This window comes from Lissotriton helveticus, chromosome 3_1 (genome assembly GCF_964261635.1).
Source record: "Lissotriton helveticus chromosome 3_1, aLisHel1.1, whole genome shotgun sequence".
Taxonomy (NCBI): domain Eukaryota; kingdom Metazoa; phylum Chordata; class Amphibia; order Caudata; family Salamandridae; genus Lissotriton; species Lissotriton helveticus.
In genome coordinates this window covers 1,837,359,270-1,837,378,952 of record NC_136061.1, presented here as the reverse complement: position 1 = coordinate 1,837,378,952, position 19,683 = coordinate 1,837,359,270, and the positions used below count along the sequence as shown (strand labels likewise).

General features: G+C 44.4%; 1 protein-coding gene across 1 annotated transcript in view; it reads right to left on the bottom strand.

The window, feature by feature from the left end:
* Positions 1 to 19,683, bottom strand: part of LOC144824332 (mucin-2-like) — a 166,420-nt gene that overhangs the window by 27,292 nt on the left and 119,445 nt on the right. Inside the window, exon 8 of the mRNA XM_078683449.1 lies at positions 15,597 to 15,714. Coding sequence (XP_078539575.1) covers positions 15,597 to 15,714 — 118 coding nt within the window. The remainder of the gene's footprint in view (positions 1 to 15,596; positions 15,715 to 19,683) is intronic.

Here is a 19,683-nt window from a genome sequence, read left to right as displayed (position 1 = left end):
GTCCTTTCTTGCACAAAAAAAATCACCCCACCAATACAGACACTCGTGACGCAAGGGGGACTGCGTTGGAGCATGGCAGCCCATTGTGCGCCAGGGAAAAGGACTGAAAAGCGCTGCATCTTGTAAACACGGCACATTCCTGCCCTTTTCTTTTAACACACAGTAGCACAGCAGGCAGGCTTGCTGTGTTGCAGTACATCAAAATATTCTAAATGAGACCCTCTGTGAATATGTTACTATATATGTTGGAAAGTCACGTCATTCATTTAATTGTTTAGTCTTTCCAGTCAATTTGTCATTAATATTATTGCATTTTGTATATTAATGTGAATACACTTTGTGGACATTTCACTCGTCCCCAAGAAAGATTTTTACTTGTCTACAGGGGTTTTGTGTGTAGATCAGGGCAAAAATGTATTAACATGTCTTTATTTAAATGTGTGTTATCTAAGTTTTCAGGTTTAGATGTGTGAGGATACACAAAAATAAATATTAAAATAATAACTAACAATTGTAGTTACGAGAAGGCACAGAATAATCATGCACTCTACACAGTTCTTTATTAAATCTATGGTATAGCGGGGTAACACTTTGTATACTGCTTTTTAGAAAGTTGACAATGTTAATATTGAGAAAGTCTATGTCAATATGAATAACGTTACATTCACGTATAAAAACAAAATTGAAGCTTAATTGACGAATTCCCCCATTATGAACCCCACATCAACCTGACTCAGAAATAAGCAGTTAGGAAGGCGCTGAGACCCAGGCCCGAAGTCACTGATTAACAGGTCATAGGTGGGGCAGCATATAGCCACCAAACAAACGAGCAGACAGGAAACCCCAGATCATTCCCACTGAAAGGCGCAGCAACACCAAAATGTTTCACGAAGATTGGGCCCCAGTAAAGCACACTTGGCCGGGCAAGTACCCACATTCCCAAAAACACAAAAGTCAGAATCCACATGAAGTTAGAAACACATAGCCAATCAGGACACAGTACACACAGTGATCACACGCTCCCCATGCCGGATATCTGGACATGTTACCTACTGGCTGCATTGTGTTCAAGCAAGGTAGAAGCCCACCTGGATTCCTCATCCAATACATTCATTTATGGTTTCAAAGGGAGACATACACATTCCTTACCAAAAAAAGATTGCCTGAACTATTTTATGGCATTCAATGAATTGTATAAAAACCCATGTCAGATCAACTGTAAATTGAGACAGTCCTCAGACCATATGCCTGTAACTGTTCTCCCGGCCACTGTTTAATTAAACAAACTGCTCCTGTTTGCCAAATGCCTCATGTCTCTTGTTTTTTCAAGGTGTTTCATGCTCAAGCAACATTTTGGCGAGCTACCATCGGAGCTGATTGGTACCTCAAACCCAACTGCCACGAAAGGAGACCTAAACAGGACAGATTCACATTGGCACATCAAGGAAGGTGAACAGACATGGCAATTGATTGGAAGTTCTGCTGAATTCGCAGGCAGAGGTCCTTCCTGAAGCTGCTGTCACAGAAAGTTAGAGACTACATCAGAACCTTACTAAAGAATGTTGCAAATGGCAAATTAGGTACAAGCATCAAAAGACAACCTGAGCAAACTGCCACTGACAGAAATCTAGCATATTACTATATTATATATCCTAGCTGAGGGGTCGTAAGGAGGCCTCAGGGGTGATCTCGTGAAAGTCACAGTTTTTTAAAAGTCAGCATGCTAGGAAAGGTGAATATTTATTGTATAGCCCTTTTTGGCTCCCATGACGCTATTTATATGGCATAGCTATACTGATTGGGCAGTGTAGATACCTCAATCTTATTTTTTTGACAAAAAGGGTTTTTCAGTGCAACTGGTTTCTGAATAATATCTGAAAGGACTTAGAGGTGTTGGTCATTTGGATCGATGGGTGTGACACAGATGGTACGCTTGGCCCCTGGGTGTGATACAGGGTGACATTAGGGCATTTTGGGAAAAAGATTTGGACTTGGGAAAGTAGGTGTAACTTGTATCTGGCCAAGAGGGGCATGTGGTTCTTGAGGTATTTCCTTTTCCCCACAAACTATTGTTGTTACATTTGTCCTAGAGCTGACATTGGCAGGCTATAAAGCTCATTTAGTTCTGTGTACCGCGCAGAGCTTCCCCTGGTTACAGGATAGCATGCGCTAGGAGCGGGCTAAGAAATGTTTTGACAAAATATGTTCTCTGTCAGTTTTATGTTTAGATTGATGTAAGGTATATGTGATGTTATGGTGCTGTTAAATATTCCAAACTGTATTTTGTCTTAAATGTTATCTTTGTTGTTAATGATGTTTCATTTAAAGGTGCTGCTATTTCTCACAAACGGTATTTGATGCCAAAAGTCAATATCGTTCAGATACTGTTTTGTTATCACAATTGCAATTTTTCAATGTTACAACCCTTCATATGCATTGTTATGTTGAATTGTTAATGTATCTGTTCATAGCGCTGAGCTAGTACAGATACATTAACAAGTACACCACACATATTTGTCCCCAAATTTAGATCTAAACCAAAGATTCCCCAAAACGAAGAAGCTAAGGTACCTTGTCCACAAAAACTGCCATACTTATCATGGAGTCACCATTAAAGCACATGCAAACCAGGTTTCCCATACAAGCTAAAAAATTTAATACGTTTTGCCAAGAATGGCATGCACACATGAAGGCACACACATTTCCCTGGTCAAAGGAGGGAACCTTTGACACCAGTGCAATTTAACGCATAAGAACACACATACATACCAAATACAAAGGGCAAAATAAAGACAGGAGAGAGACATTGTTAGAACTCTGGGCAATCTTCGAGGATACCCAGATCTATAATCCTATGTCACACTTAGCAAGCAAGGAATCAGCACCCCCCCCACCATATGCAGGTATGAAGGTGTTTACACCAGTTCCCCACGCATTGGGATATTCCAATCCACCAGTAGTAGGAGCTGGCAGGCCCCCCACCAAAAGACAAATGAGTAGGCCCAAACATGAGAAACCTACAGGCCAGTATGCCAGACAATTTTAACGCAACCGAACACTGGTGATAGGGCTCTCAGAAGTTTGATCCCCCGTTTGTTGAGCCCGACACAATGAGCCCAGAAGCTGGAGAATGTGCACTCCCACTGGTTCAAGCAAACATACACAAGTGACAGGGAAATTTGTGGCAGTTCTAGACAGTGACACAGCTAGTCAGTTTGAGAAAGGAAGCCCCAGTTCCCTAGGAGCGGATGACGAGGGTGAGGCCAGGTAGCTCAGGTAGCCAAGGAAACAACAAAGAGCAAATTTGAGGGCAAAGTCCGACTAAAGTGAACAGCGCATAGCTCAGAGCAAAGGAGGCAACCTAGACTGGATGAGGAAGAAAACAGAGTAACGCAACCCCCAAATTGGGAAAGTGAAAGTAGATATAGAGCACCAATTGGGGAAGAATCAGATGTAGAGATAAATAAGAGATTTCTGGCAGAGAACAGAGCTTCATCAATCCTTCAATCTAGAAGAGGGGCTGACTGGGAAATAAGAGACCAAGGCAGTCTGGGGTTGACCCAACCAAGACACAGTAAAAACAAGGTGGAACCTTTGCGTGCACAAGAGAGGAGCATCAATGAGAACGTATGCTGCTCCACCCAAATGCATAGGCAGAATAGACTGACCTCAAGGGTGAGAGTGCACAGAGAGGAATGCAAGATCTTTGCATGGCCATTCTGCTACCAGCTAGCCCACTGGGACGAGAAAAAATACAAGTATGATATACCTTGGCTAGAGGAGTGATCCTTCAAACCAGAAGATATGGCTTTGGCAGAAGATTGCCTTGGTACCAAAGTATTTACAATATGTTGCTACATGGTGATAGTATAAGTAGGCGCTGTAAAAACTGCTGCTAACACTAGCATCAAGGTGATAAATGTTTTGCCGCTAGCGCGAGAAAAGTGATGAAAGGCCAATTAGAGGCAAAAAAATAACGTTAGCCAGCCCAACGTCACTTTTCTGCCTCTAGAAGCAAAAATAGCCTTTAAGTCCACCATCAACGATAAAAATGACATAAAAACAATGGAATGCAGAATGGAGCAGCCAGGGCCAAGTTCAGTACAGGTAAACAACCCTCCCAACCCCCCAACAGCCAGGATTAACAGCCAGAGTCCAGGGGAAGAGGAAATGCAGATTCAAGGCTCCATTTATGTAAAGAGGTGCATAGCTGTGGAAAACCAGTGATGCATCATTTTAAATAGCGCTTTCCTTGCCACACCATGGCAGCCAAAGCCCGGAGACCTTGCTGGGCCTGATCTGAGACCCATAACATGCACCACCACTGCACCGGGGTGCATGCAGGAAATTGACAATAGTGGGCCACGCCTCCCTGCACCAGAGGCCAGAGAATGTGGCGCTGCCCAGATACTGTGGAGGGTGAGGCCCCTGAGCTGCACCAGACTTGTTTGGTAGGAGTGCTGCAACTTCATGCCTAAGGGGGCCCTGCTGCATCTCCTGCATGAGGAGGTTCCCCTGCTGACTTGGCTGCAACTGCTGTATCCAGGCTTCTGAAATCCCACCTGCTGAGGCTCCTGTTGGCTGAGTCACATATTCAGAAAGAGCGTGGCAGATTGAGCACTGGTGTTGATGTCCAGGTGAAGAAAAAGTGGGGTAGGGAGCGGAGAAGGCCCAGAGGTTGTGTCAGGCCCAGGCCTTGCACCTGTGGGTAGTGCACAGTGTGCCCTGAGCAATCCCTGCACTACGAAGGGCACGCATTGCCAAGGACACTGCACAAGACTGGAGGGGTACTCCACTAACTGACTCAAGTTGCTAAGATTGGCCATTGTTGGCAGCGGTTGCCAGGGGCACTGGGCCGGTACGCGCTCAGGCACTTAGGTATGCAGCTTGATTCGCCGGTACTCGCTAGGGAACTGGGGAACATGGATTCTGGTCGCCACTGTTAGATCAGAAGAGGTAACCAGGTGGTGCTGCCTTTCCTTGCCCCCTGGTAGGGAGCTTTTGGGTGTACAAGGGACTATCCCTTAGTGGACTTGCTCTTCCCACAGCGCAGTGCCATCTGGTAGCTGCTGCCGCTGTCCCCATGAGATGCTGCTGGTTCCTCTGACCTAGAGGTCTGGTGTTCAATGACCCTGCAGGCTCCTGCCTGCACCTCATCGTTGGTGTTCCAGTGGTCAAGCATCACTGATCTGCTGCTTGACTGCCCTCCTGTCCCTCTTTTCTGCTGTTCCTGTCCCTCTTTCTGCTATTCTCCATTGCGTTCTACCTTTGGCTTTGTTCTTCTTTTTTCTTTGTTTGGCTTTGTCTTTCATGTGCTTTTTCACAGTTCAGTTTCCCCTGTCCTCTCCCTCGTTGGTGCTGCAATCTCCCGCAGCCCCACCCCTCCTGTGCTCCAGTTTCCTGCCTCCCCGCTGTCCAGCCCCACCGCAGCACTGTTAATGGTGGCCGCTGTGTGGCCATGCATAGCAGGTGTGCCACAAGTGCACCAAATGCACACCAAAGGCACACCCATCTGCGCAATCCACGCATGAACCGCGACCAGTGTCAGGGACCCTGACTTCCAGCCACTACACCAATATGACACGAGCATCCTCCTCACCCTCAACCTTGCCATCTAGCATCACCTTTGAATACTCTTGCACCCTTTGCCTACCAAAACTGAAAACACACCTTCTGCCACATCAACACACCTGTGCATCTTGCCGCCCTGCTGACCAACAGTGCACCCGACCAGCTCAATTGCATCCTCCTCAACGTGTGGTCCCTCCACAAACACGCCACAGAAATCTGTGACCTCCTCGACGTCAACTCTTCAGACAACGCCTTCTTCACTTAAACCTGGATCAACCTCTGCTCCAGACCGGACATCGCCATCACCGATGGCTACAACACCACACGCAAGTACCACCCGACTGCCCAGAAGGAGGCATTGCCATTGTCTACAAAAGCACACTCCCAGTGACCATGTACTCCAATGACCCTATGGCTACCGTAGATCACCTCCACTTCCAGATCCAGACCAAGCCCAACACCACCCTCCGCAGGCACCTTCGTCTACGGGCCCGCTGCCCATAACCCCCCATTCAACCATGCTATTGTAGATCTTATTGCACCCCAGGCTCTTGCATCCACAGACTAAGTCCTACTCAGAGACCCTAACTTCCACCTGGACAACCCCAGTGACCAGAACACCACCACCCTCCTGGAGAACCTCACAACATCAGACTCAAGCAGCTAGCCACTGTGCAATTCCACTTAGCCAGACACACGCTCGACCCCGTCTTGTCCACCAGCAGGAACATTCAACTGCAGCCACACCATCAAACTCTCCTGGACCATCCGTCATTGTATACATCAAGGCTTCACCACACCCACTGTACACCATGGCCATCATTGTCCCTTCCCCATCGCAGCTGGATCAAGGCCGCAGAAGAATTTCTTGTCAACACCCTCAGCACCACACCTCCGCCAACGCTTACAGACACAAACTCCGCAGCACGCAACCTTCACCCGATGGATCTCTAACTGCACCAACACCCTGGCACCGGTCAAGAAAATCCAGGAAAACAACACTCCAAGAAGGCCAGTTGGGTCACTCCTGCCCTCCACTAGTCCAGATGCACCTGCAGACGTCTCAAGAAAAGATGGAGTCACAACATCTATCAACTCCACACCACAGTCACCCTTGCACCATGGCGCAAGGGTGGCGGCGTTGGCGTATGGCAGCCATTGTGCACGAACATAGGGGAAAAAGAAAGAGGGGCTTATTCATGAGAACCTTCTCACAGTTTAACCCTGCTTGTGCGTAATTTTCTTGACTTACTTGCAGCGTGAATCTTGCACCACGGTGCACCGTATTTACAAAGTGATGCATCTAGGCATATGCATGACCTTGTGAAGCCCTCTGTCACATTATACCTGCATCAGGTATAATATATGCAGGGTGGGTGTTCCCATGCAACAAAGCCTTGTGGAACTGGTGCAGTGAAATCCATCAGATTTGACTGCGACAATTCTAAGACGCCACTGCGTCAGAACCTTATGCCTGCCTCATGGCAGGAATAAGGCTGACGCAGTGCCATTGGGGTAGGCTGGCCCCATGAATTGCTGGAGTTGCGTCAAGCTTGTGACACAACTGCAGCAATGCTTGACTTTAGCGCTGACAGATACATTAGGATTCCAGATGTATCTTTCATTAATTGCAATATGGAGAACCATACAGTGAATATGGCACACCCTTGGTGTCGCAAGAAGGGCACAGTGAAAAGTGTTGCAACGCTGTTTTGTTGCAGTGATGCAACACTTTTCATGAATGAGGCCCAGGAATGTGCCCCATCTTATTGATAGTGTGTATTCTTGCCCTTTTGTTTTGTCGCAGGGCAGTGCAGCAACATTCCTTGCAGTGCTGTCCAGCATCAAAACCTTTGAAATGAAGTGTTTGCACTAATTTTAATACCAGCTATTTTTTGGTCTTAAAATACTGCCTCTAATTGACTTAGTGACAGTTTTGGAGGGTTATCCCCAGACGTAAATATCATTGACAATATTGCTAAGTGGGGTTAGCAGCAGGTTTTGCATGGGAACGCCAACCTTGCATCTCATTTTCATTAAGTCCTGCGAACAGAAGTGGCGATCTTGCAAATGAACATTTATGCTGAAAAAGTGCTGCTAACTGCAGTTAGCTGCACTTTATAAATAAGGCAATAAAAACAAGCTGCTGTAATGTCAAGAAATTGATCCTATGGCGGCTTTAAGTTCTTGTAAATATGCCCCAAACTGTCCACCATTGCTGGATAGGGTGGAAAAATGAATATCATGCTTTGAGAAGAACATTGCAGGAATAGACCTAGCGATAGGCGATATCAACAGTCTTCTGAGTAGTCTTATCGGAGAGCGAACCAGCTCCCATCCCAGCAATTATGCTGACAGACACCGAGCATGATGGCTCAGCATTCAATTCGTACAGGTACCAAATACAGATGGCCCTGAGAAAGATGTTCTCTGACCGCCCTGATGTAGGAGAGTTAATGACAGAGACTATGAAGCCAGGGGAGGGTATAAGCAATTTTCTGGATAGAATGAGAGAACGATGGGGACATGAGACTGGACAGCAGTGGATTGGTACAGGCCCACAAGTTGCATTCTTTTACAATATACTCATAAAGGGGCTGCTCACCAAGAAACAAATCGGACTGGACAGCGTGGTTGGGTTAGACAACAAACCCTGGTGAGAGATACATGCCCATACATTACATTACCACAAAAAGAAGCATGAAAAGGATAGAGAAAAACAGGAGGAAGCCCGGAGAGGCACTGCTAAATTTGTACAACACAAAATGACAAATGACCACCCTCGAGGGGGCTTTGTTGGCCGCGAGTGTGCAAACAGCACCAGTCTTAAAGGGAGCTACACCATAAAACGGCGAAGGGTTTCAACGTAGCTATGGTGGCAGAAGCCAGGGAAGTTTCAGGTTAAGGTTGGCAGCAACCAGATCCTCGAGAATTCTGCTATTGCCACAGGATGGGCCACATGGCTGACAATTGCTGGTTAAAAGCATACCACAAACAGATATTGATGGGCCAAGACTAGCCACCACAAAACCCTCATCCACAAAACCAAGCACAGGAAAACCCAAATGCAACTCACATTCTGCTGAATGGAAGTCAGTCAGCTGCCGCACCCCCGTAACAGGGATCAGGTATTTGGACAAGCACGTGGAAGCAGCAACCACAGACCGGAAACTCAGGCCAACAGGGACCATAGCCACAGCCTTGGCAGGGAGCGGTTACTGTCTGGGGAGGTAATGCCTTTACTAAGCATGAGCGTAAAATCCGTTCCGCTCGCGGATTTTGCGGATTTTCGGCAAATTTGCAATCCGCGAACTCTCGCGAACTTGCCAAAAATTCGTAAATCCGTGCGAAGCGGATTTTTTGCTTGATCGCACTTGCTAACTAGAATACTATACAATTTTGCTGAAGTAAACACTTGCGAACACGTAGATGCGGCGGGCAGCGACAATCTCTCAATTGCGAGATTGCAAAATTAGCAATTTCGCACAAGAAATCCACCAGCAGGCAGCATAAACCTTGAAAATTATGATTTTTATCAGAATAACTCCTCAGGTTGACATTTGCCTGCACTTTCTTTTTGCAAGGAGTCCATTTTGGGGGTGGGTGGGAGGAAGGAAGTGCCCCACAGTCTCCAACTTGCTGTTCCTGTCCAGCAGGCTCCTCCCAGTGCTTTCTTCATGTGCTGGTCACTTTGATTTGGATCTTGACCTGGAAGGATTACTTTTTGTGAATGCTACTAGATATTTGGATTTTTGCAAAACTGAAAGCACTCAGCAGGTGCAAAAGTTCAAAAGTTCAATCTTATCATTAGTAACCATTCCCTGTAGTGCTTCCTGAGGGGCCCCTTCAGAGTTCAGTTGCCTACTTGCAACTATTCTATGACCCTGCTCTGACCCTCACAGCAGGCTCAGAGAATAGCTACAAGTATACAACAAAGGTCCTGTTAAAAAAATTACACTGCAACAGAAAGCAATTACAGATAAGGAAGCAGGTGCCAGCCTGGAAGTTCAAATTCAGTGACACATTAATCAGCCCCTCATTCATTCATGTCAGTTGAGGCAGGGCAGGTGTGATTTTCCCCCCATAAATCTACAGTGATGAACAAGAGGGTGGCATGGGTGAGCCAGAGGGTGGCATGGGTGAGCCAGAGGGTGGCAGTGGTGAAACAGAGGGTGGCAGTGGTGAAACAGAGGGTGCTGTGATTAACCAGATGTTGAAACAACATGGTCGCGACCGTTGCTACCCGACAAGTAAAAAACCCTCGCGAAATGGCAGAAACACTTGCGAACACAAAAAAAAAAGAATCCGCAAAATTCGCGCGAGTTCGCAGATTTTGCGGATTGCGAATCCGTAAATTTGAAATTTCACGGATTGCCAATTCGCAAAATCCGCCCATGCTTAGCCTTTACACAAATATAGAGTCTAAATGTGCAGTAAGATAAACCTTCAGAGTAAATACCACCCATTCACCCACAGCTAAAAAATTAATTGTACCAAAACCAAAAGAAGGACCAATGAGCCAACGTTGGGAATATAAACTCTTACTTGCATCTGGGGATTCCAGGCTACTGTATGTGTTCTGTCGACGGGGTATACTCACTAACAGTTGACCATCAAGGTTGCCTGTGGAAGTTAAGACCCAACTCAGATTCTTATACCCCAGGGAGGGGTTGGCTGGCCACACCCCAGGGGAGGGCAGTCTAATGAGGCGGTGGGGTGGCTACCAGACAAAGAACTTAAAAAAACAGGTTCCTGTGTCCAAAGTCAACGGGAAAGGGTTCCTATTATGAGATTAAAAGGTCAGCATTCTCAGACATCCCACCCAGGCCCATGTTTCCTTTGTGGCATGAAGTCCCAACCGCACCTCAAAAAACTAAAAGTCTCCAGCCAATAGAGGCGCCATTTCAGTTCTAAAACAAAACTGTCCTTCAGTGTCGGGAGCTAGGTTTCCTGTACGCTTGGGATACGGAAGGCCCCACAGCACTCACACAGGAACCAATACTTTTCTAGGCACCAACAATGATTTGAGTCACTCAGGAGGTTTTCCAGGTTAGGCAGACGTCGCCAGCATTGTGAGGAAGTCCTTGCCCAGTCATCACCCCTAGGCAGAGTTTGGTGCCTTACCCGCAGATTTTCAATATTCCTATAATCCCAGCAATGTTTTATTTTATTTTCCTTCAATTTTCCAAATTTCCAAATTTTGGTTGCTGTGCCATACCCCTCCCGAATAGCAACAGGAGCATTCCCACTTGTTAGAAGTCCCTAGCCACAAGCTTGGGCCCGCAGCTCCAAAAGTGCTGAAATGAAGCAGGACATAGTCTGAGGGAGAGGGGAGCCCATAGTGTTTATCACAGCTCCAGGTGACAGAAGAGCACTGAATGCGCTTACCCCAGTATCAAGCCTTTCAGCTGGCAAAACACACCAGACCTCGTTTGCACCATCCAGAGAAAGCAGTAGGCCCAACCTCGGACACCACAAGATGGCTTGATCAGGGGTACATGGGGGCCACGGAACATAGTTCCGTCCCCCTTTGCTGTAGGATGAATAAGGTAGCAGATTGTACAAGACATGGAGAAAACACCCACCAACCAACAAAAGGAGCCAAAAGTTAGCCCAAAAAGAAGTCTCTAGAGAAAGGGTGATTACCGATATCTGGCACCACAAGGGAGGGGCACATTGCACACAACATGTTGAGAATGCTGAGGAATATAGACACGTAATCTTGGGGCACGTTGCAACCACCAACAACACTTAACAGCAACACTCCCCCTCCTTGCACAGTCCTGAGCACATGTGGTTTGTAAGATGGAGGCTGCAACGATGGCGCCCCCATGCACACACCAGGAGAGACAAGGTCTTTGAAAACTGGCGGCACTCTTAAAAGCCTAGATAAAAACTGATATAAGTCATCCCTATGATCACAAGACCACTCCATGAACATTTGGCACAAAATCCAAGCACACAGTTAGGTACAAAGAAATAGAGGGGAGGGCTCAGCAGGCACGGCCCGTGATGGGCGTGCCACCGGGTGGTGACATGGGGCGGGGGAGGGGCATGGTGGGGGGTTGTAAAATGCGGGAAACTAACAATTTCAGGTAAGAACCGGGAAGAAAAACCCACAAATTTTGTTGCACGCGCTGCATCACATTTGGCGATGCAGCGCGCGCAACGAAATTCATTTTAATAATTTTTTGCGGTACTTACCTGAAATCATCCCTTTACCGCATTTTACAACCCCCCCCCCACCCTGCCCCTCCCCCACCCCACGTCACAGCCCAGTGGCACGCCCGTAACGGGCCGTGCCTCGGGCTCAGCCTCTCATAATATTACTTAATTCGATTGATTACCATAAAGTCACCTTAACGTTTTAACTATCAAATAGATACCACAATCCGGGACACCTTTCGGTGCCTCACTAAACATTTTTGTAAGTACGTGTGGAGAGCACACCCCTATGGGAAGTACATGAACCCCAAAGAAAAATCATTAACAAAAACACATGCAATGTTCTTTGAATTAACAAAATGATCCAACAGATCTACAATGGAATCTCTAAGTGCACCACCTTTTCAACTGTCACATCAATACTCCAACATGGATCTATACTGCGCAAATCAAGATTATGAACTTCATTTTAAACGTATTGATTGAACTGTTAAATGAGAAATCCCATTACTAGAGGACCACAGACACCTCCCCTGGATCCATATCCAAGATCTTCAATATTCAATTACAAGTTATGTATTATTGCACTTCTATGTACCCTCTGTCTATTTTAGGTGCTGCTGCACCTATTCACTACTAAAGAAATGCCTGGTCAAATGAAATTTGTTCACAGCACTGGTGCAAGTATTTCTCCCATGTCACTTACAATTATAGCAACCCAGACACTAGTATTCCACATGCCCTACCCTACACAGCGCTCTCTTACACAATCTGTAGTTTCAGCACATGACCGCTGTGGGCTCTAAGGCATCAGCCAGGTTGTGTTACTTCTGTTCACTGATACCGTATGCAGTAGGTTCAGACAGCTTTACTAGTCCAAAGAGGTGGCCCCCAAAAAAGCAAAATGCCTTCTCCAATTACACCTATGGCTTTCCGGTCTGTGCTCATCATTGTTGCTAGTTTTCATTGTGTTCTTGTTTTTGTGTGGTTTTGTGCTTTTCCTGCTGTGAAAATGCAGTCCTCAAATTGGATAGAGCAAATAAGTAGGAAAGTAGTAATTGTCAAAAACCGAAGAGCAAGCCCTCAATAAAGTAACTGTAATGAAATATGGATTACATAATGTAGTTGAAAATGTAACTAGCGGGGGGAAGGTTAATGTTCAGAAAGTACATTTCAGTATGAATAATGAGGCATTCATGTATAAAAATGAAGTTGCATCTTTATTGACAAATTTGTCCTGACTCAGAACTATGTAATTAGGCATTCACTGAGACCCAGGCCCACTGACTGACAGGTCACTGGTGGGGTGGCAAGTAGCTGGCAGACAAACACATGAACAAGAAACCCCAGATCCACACAATTACACATGAATATGCTGTGTCCTGTCCACACACAAAGGACTGCATACCTCCCTGTAGTGATTTTGGCGCCAGGGCAGGAAGGGAATATCTTTGTGCACTCCAAAGCCTTCTTTGAGGGCTACCGCACTTCAAACGCCCAACTGGGTATAAGTACTGGACCTCTGACACCATTAATTCAGTGCACTACTGGACCTGAGAAGTCTTTGCCAGGAGGAGGGACCCCTGTGCTGCTGAAGGACGGCTACTCTGCTAGACTGCTGCTTTGCTGGACTCCCTCCTTGCTGTGCTGCCTTGCTGCCTGCTGTTCCTCTGCCTGGGTGAGAAGGACTGGACCTACATCACTTGTAACCAGAGTGACTCCAAGGGCTTGCTGGTTTGCCTACTGATCTGAGGTGTCAAGGACATAAAAGACTTCCAACTGCTGCACCTGGACTCTGCCATCTGCCAAGTGGTGCCAGCTCAGTCCTGGACATTTGGAAGTGAGGCCTAAGGTGCGAGCTCAAGTGAACCCCCGGCATCTTCGCTTGAGCAGCTGCATTGGCTCTGTTGTGTGAATTGGAACTGGCACATCGCCCTCTGTTGTGTGACCAGAACCAGAGCATTGCCTCTGTTGTAAGAACCAATATGACGCATTTGCTTCTGAACCAACACTGCACAACACCCTCCTTGAGGTCGTCACACCTCCATCGTAGGCAACCTCGACAACGATGATGAGAACTCCACATCAAAATCTCTGTGCTTATCGGAGCTCACGTATCACCACTGCTGCACGGATCACGACCAGTGCATCACGTTTACCAGCCGTGGTCCATGCAAGTAGGAGCAGTGGGGCCGGGGGGACTTCGATGGATGATGACAAGTGAAACTTAAATAAATATTTAATTTTCCCGTCATCATATGTCGAAATCAAACCGCCCACAGCTCTTACCTGCACGGGCCCTGGCTGACCCCCACTGCAAGGATCGACACCAACGCATCACTTCAACATGGATGCATTACTTTGGCTGCATTTCGCACCCGCATCATCCACAGGATCTTCGGTGTCGATGCAACCTAGACCCAGGTACTTTTGCTTAGGGGGCCTAATCAGGTCTCTGTAGCTAGCCAGCGCTCCATCGCAGTCTGCCTGAACTTTTGACTTTGTCTCAGTCCAGCGTGACCAGATGTTCATTGTTGCCACTAAGTGATTTTTGGCGCTATTCTCACCTTATTTTTAAAAATTCATATCACTAGTTCTACTTATTGGATTGTTATGCTTTTGGTATTGTTTTCTTTATAGATTGAGGTTCTATTTTTTTAAGCTGGTGTGGAGTTTTTTTGTGGTGTTTTCACGGTGTTACTGTTTGAAGTGTGACACAAGCACTTTACACATTACCTCTTAAACTAAGCCTGACTGCTCTGTGCCAGGCTACCAGAGGGTGAGCACAGGATAACTTAGGGTTTGTTGTGACTTATCCTGACATGGGTTACTGTTCCTGCTTGGACAGGGTGCATACCTCTGCCAATCAGAAACCCAATTTCTTACACCATGAATGCACTTTCTTCACTTCACAGAAATTACCTTTTAGGAGTTCATCTCTTACTCGCTGGAACTTAAGCTAATCTTAGACTGTTACAATAACTAAAGCTCACCAGCACTTCACACTCATACTTTGTCCTTTGCAGCTTGACTTGAAGGGGTTCGCCTTTTCCTTTTGTTTGAGAAACAATGAAAACTTTAGTTTAATTTACCAAAGCGTTCTAAAATTAATCTTTTTGAAACTTCGTTCAACACTAATTGAGCTAAAGAGCTGACCAGGACAGAAGAAAAGAAGCTTCATGCTTTGTACTAGAAGTATTACCATCTGCCTGATAGAGGACCGAGAGCATTGTCTGCAGATCTATCTTCAAGCTCTGCAATAAAAGCTGACTTCAAGAGCTAAGAAAAATAGCCTTTTCTTGCCCTGTACATGCATCCTTATCTACTACACTTTTCAGATTTGACCCTTCCGACTTTTGACTATGAAAATAGAGGCTAATGTGAGACCACGAATAAGAGACCACGTATGATGAGGAACTGTTCATATGAAGCCATGCTTCTGTTACTTTGCTACTGTAGCTTTTTACCATCTGGAAAAGTTTTAAATGCAAACATTTGAGCAGGACAAACCACCAAGTAAAAAATGTAGTGCATGGCCAATAAAAACTATAACAAGTGTCAACGACCTGCCTATAATACACCAGATAAAACGTTTTTTCATCACGGAGTTGACTAAAGTTACTGGCAACGGTAAACGTCACCCACTTAGGTCGATGTCCTCAACAAATCTTTTATTGAATTTCACGAAACAGTGTGTGCTATTGTGTACACCCTTAATACTAGGCGTTATCTCTCACATAGCTTAATATGTATTCCAAGGGTGCCATTTTTTGTGTGATGCTTAATAGATTTGAATGTTCAACTCACACTGAAGGACATATAGGAAGAGCATTATGCATAGGGCAAGTATAAAATGTTACCAGATTTGGCAAGGGGTGGTCACAGTGGTTCCAGCTGGATAGGTCTTGCCTTTTAAAGTACAATAACACTCTTCTGGGGGGATGCAGCCCAACCCATTGATATTATCGAGCACGGTTCCTAAAATGACAAAAAAAAATGTCAGCACATTTCAATCATTTTCCACATACACCACAGGTGTTACAAGAAGTACATAGCAGTTATTTCTAAACTCTGAATGAGAATTTCACATCAATTTGAGTCATAACCCACATATTATCTACAAACATGTACTCAGCTATGCATGTTATTATCTGCTAGAACATGTTTCCATGTCAGTGGTGCATATTTGAATGGTCAGCTATCAATATAGCAATTCGAAAGACAATGTTTATAGACCTTCATTACACTTAGGATCTATGGCCCAGATGTACTAAGGGCATGCATTGCTCTTGCGTCATGCAAGGCGATAAAAGGCAATACAATGCCATTAATGGGATTTACTATGCCATGCAAAGCCACCTTGCGTTGCTCCGCATGGTTCTAGTAAATTGTGCAAATCGCTACCTTACGTTACCTTACATTGACAATAGGTGGAGCGTGGGTGTTACCATACATCCACCCATGGATTTTGACGCAATGCAAGATGTCCTAAAATAGGGAACCTGGGGTTAAGTAAAAATGACACACATTTCCAAGTGAGACATAACTAGGAGAAATATCTTTATTTCTCTGCATTACTTCTTTCCGTGTGCAGCATTCTGCAGCACACATAGAAAGAGAAAAATGCATCGAAGTATTGTTTTTGTGCAGGAAGGTGTACCTTTCTGCACAAAAACAATCCTACTCGTAACGCAGGCACCCTTGCAGTATGGCACAAGGAGCCTGTGTTAGCACACACAGTGACAGCACCGGGAGAGAGCAGAAATGTACCTTTTCTTTGTAAATATGGCGCATTTCTGCTCTCTACCGATCAAGCATCCCAGTATGTTTTCTTGCTGCATCTGTTGTGTGACTTCTTAGTATAACTTCCCCTCTGCTTACATATGTTGAGATCAAGCTTAATTATTACATTTTCATGGCATAGTTTGAATGTTTAATCTCTGATATCCTGTGTCATCAGCTACTGTATGCATTATATGTATGGAGCCATTCCCAAGAGAAAATGAGTTGCCAAGTATCAATTCGTTTTTCATTGCGATCTGTTCAGCATTGTCGCTATTTATGTCCCTTAGTCAACAGGATTTTAATTCTTGATTTATTTGTTTGACTGCTTTCTCCTTCCTGATGTCAACAGTAATATGGTGGCTTATTAACCTCTATACTGCTTCGGTCCCCTGGTGCTAAGCAGTTTTTTTTGCATTATTTGGTTTAGCTCGTTTTTAAACCGTCATAACTGTCTTTCCACAAAAGATAGCCATGCCAAATGTGCATCCTTTATTACACCATTGTATGAATTCTAAAGGTACCCAGGTTTGTAGATCAGCTTTGAGGGAACCGAGAAAATAACAAAAATACAGATACCTTTTGGTTTTTGTGAGAAAACTGGAAAGAGTGGTGAGAAAGAAAGCATATAATTTGTTTTCTAAAATTGGCATCAGTGAGAAGTTTCCTGTGCTATGTTCACCATATTACCAGCTTTCATGAACAAGCAGAGTTGTGTCAAACAACGTTTTTTTTACAACAGTTTTTGTATTTTTCCGAGATGCTGTCATTTTTTTCAAACTTTTGTGCTTTCAACCTATTTGTAGTTTGTGGGGAAAAAAGGTGTGACACTCATGAATAATCCTGGAAAGATAAACATTTCTGAAAAATCAATAGAGTTCTGAATTCAGCAAAGTCATCATTTTTGGAGATATATGAAGGTTTTTCCAAAGAAACGGACTAAAGAAATAAGAAAATAAAGATAAAAGTAGCACGAAATAGCAATTGGGGGCAACCATTTCATTAGTAATTTTTTGCTACGAAGGCTGATTTACAAAAGCAATGCACCACTACATCGGATGAGCTCTTCTGGTCCAGAGGATACAACTGAGCTGAAGCTCTGAATGATTTTTGATTGTGTACTGACCACACAGCAATTCAACAAGCAAAATATAATTACCAAAAAATGTGTATGAAGAAAGCCTATGTATTTCTGAAATATGCACAGAATACTGACATTAGGAACAGTGGTTATTTGTACTCCACTGTATTTGGAGTTAGACAGACAGTTAAGCATACTATCATATGATTCAAATGGTATTTGCAAAATGCGCACTTTCTTCCACAGTGCTTTGCATTTGGAAACCAAAAATGCAGGGAATTCAAATCGGTAGTAACAAAAGTTCCAATATTCTGCGACCTAGAGAAATCTCATTTCACCCAGCAAAGTCAAACCTTTTTTTTTAAATGTGGGGAGCTGTGAATTTGAACACATTTGGAGAAAGTGGAATTTCCACTTCCAAGTGGTGGTGTGCACAGTTGTACTCAGACCTATTTAGGTCTTAATCCATCTTTTTCCAATTAGGTAAATAATTTTAACAGCATTGATCAAATTATTTTTCCAGTTCAAACAAATTTATTTTCGTCTTTTCTTTCAATTTATCCCTTATGTAAATTCATTCTTTACAAAAAGCTCTTGGTTATATATTCCATATCCACCCAATGCATTTCGGGTCTGTTTCGACCCTTCCTCAGGGGTCCGAGAAAATGTATTGGGTGGATATGGAATGTATAACCAAGAGCTTTTTGTAAAGAATGAATTTACATAAAGGATCAATTGAAAGAAAAGACGAAAATAAATTTGTTTGAACTGGAAAAATAATTTGATCAATGGTGTTAAAATTATTTACCTAATTGGAAAAAGATGGATTAAGACCTAAATAGGTCTGAGTACAACTGTGCACACCACCACTTGGAAGTGGAAATTCCACTTTCTCCAAATTTGTTAATTGAAGACAGTGTTCCTAGACAAAACACTTGGAGGGAGTCGCACAAAAAACGAATTTGAACATTACTGAGGATACGTAAAAATGAGTGCCTGATGGATCTTTAATGATTTATTCAATGAGCTGTGAATTTGGCCATAAAGTGAAGTGCCACCAAAGGACACCTATCAACCTCAAAGACATTTTTGAAAACGACACACCAGAACAAGTCCCCAGTGACTCGTGAGCATCCCATTAACTTTTCTTACCCTGAATTATGTGCAATCCTCAAATGCTGGCTAAAAATACACATTGCCACATATTTCTATTATGCTAATCTCGACAATCTGGAGGGATCCACTAAGTTCAAACTGCCCAGCATTTCCTCAAGTCTTCTGATAAAAACAGTATCCCACTTGTATGGATGGAATCAGAGCCTGTAATAGAAAAGGGCCCCAACAGCAAACAGAGCAGACCAACTCTGTCCGTGCCACTTGGACCTGACCTCCACGTTAACAGTGCCCAACTGTGAGCACTATGGATCTGAAGGTGACGTCTTTAGTGCCCAAGGTATTTTCCTCCATATTGGGAACCTCTTAAGGAGAAACCTGAAGCATTTGAGGAGCCGCTCTTACCTCTGGCAATCAAGAAAGGAATTCAACATATCTTCTCAACATCCCCGTCCTTGGCAATAACCAGCATAATTTCACTATCATGCATGTTTTGGCATAAAGTTAACCCCTAACTCATGATGATGTCCTCGCACATTAGGTCAATCTTATGGGAAAGAGATATTGTTCTTGATATTTATTCAAGTTATCATTTCCTTGGGATGTGCTCTTATCTCGGCTGCTCATGTCGCCTCACACAAATGGGACTCTTCACCAGTAATGTGCATGTGATTAAACTATTATGCATGTTTAGTTAAAAGGTCAATGCCTAACTCTCTCTCCTTGTTATTTTTTTCAGTTTCTTCCATTTCCTTACATACACTGGTACTTGCTTGTGGGTCCACTTGACAAAGATCTTGAACTAAATCTTTTGACTGATTTAATGAATTGATGTTCCAATACACTTTTGAATTCAATGTAATTACTTCTCTCGATAGACGCCACCTGCCACAGCAATTGTTGTAGCCTCTGCACTTGCTGCTGCCAATGCTAACCAACCTGTCTCCTTGACGGTGGATGGTGTATGGATT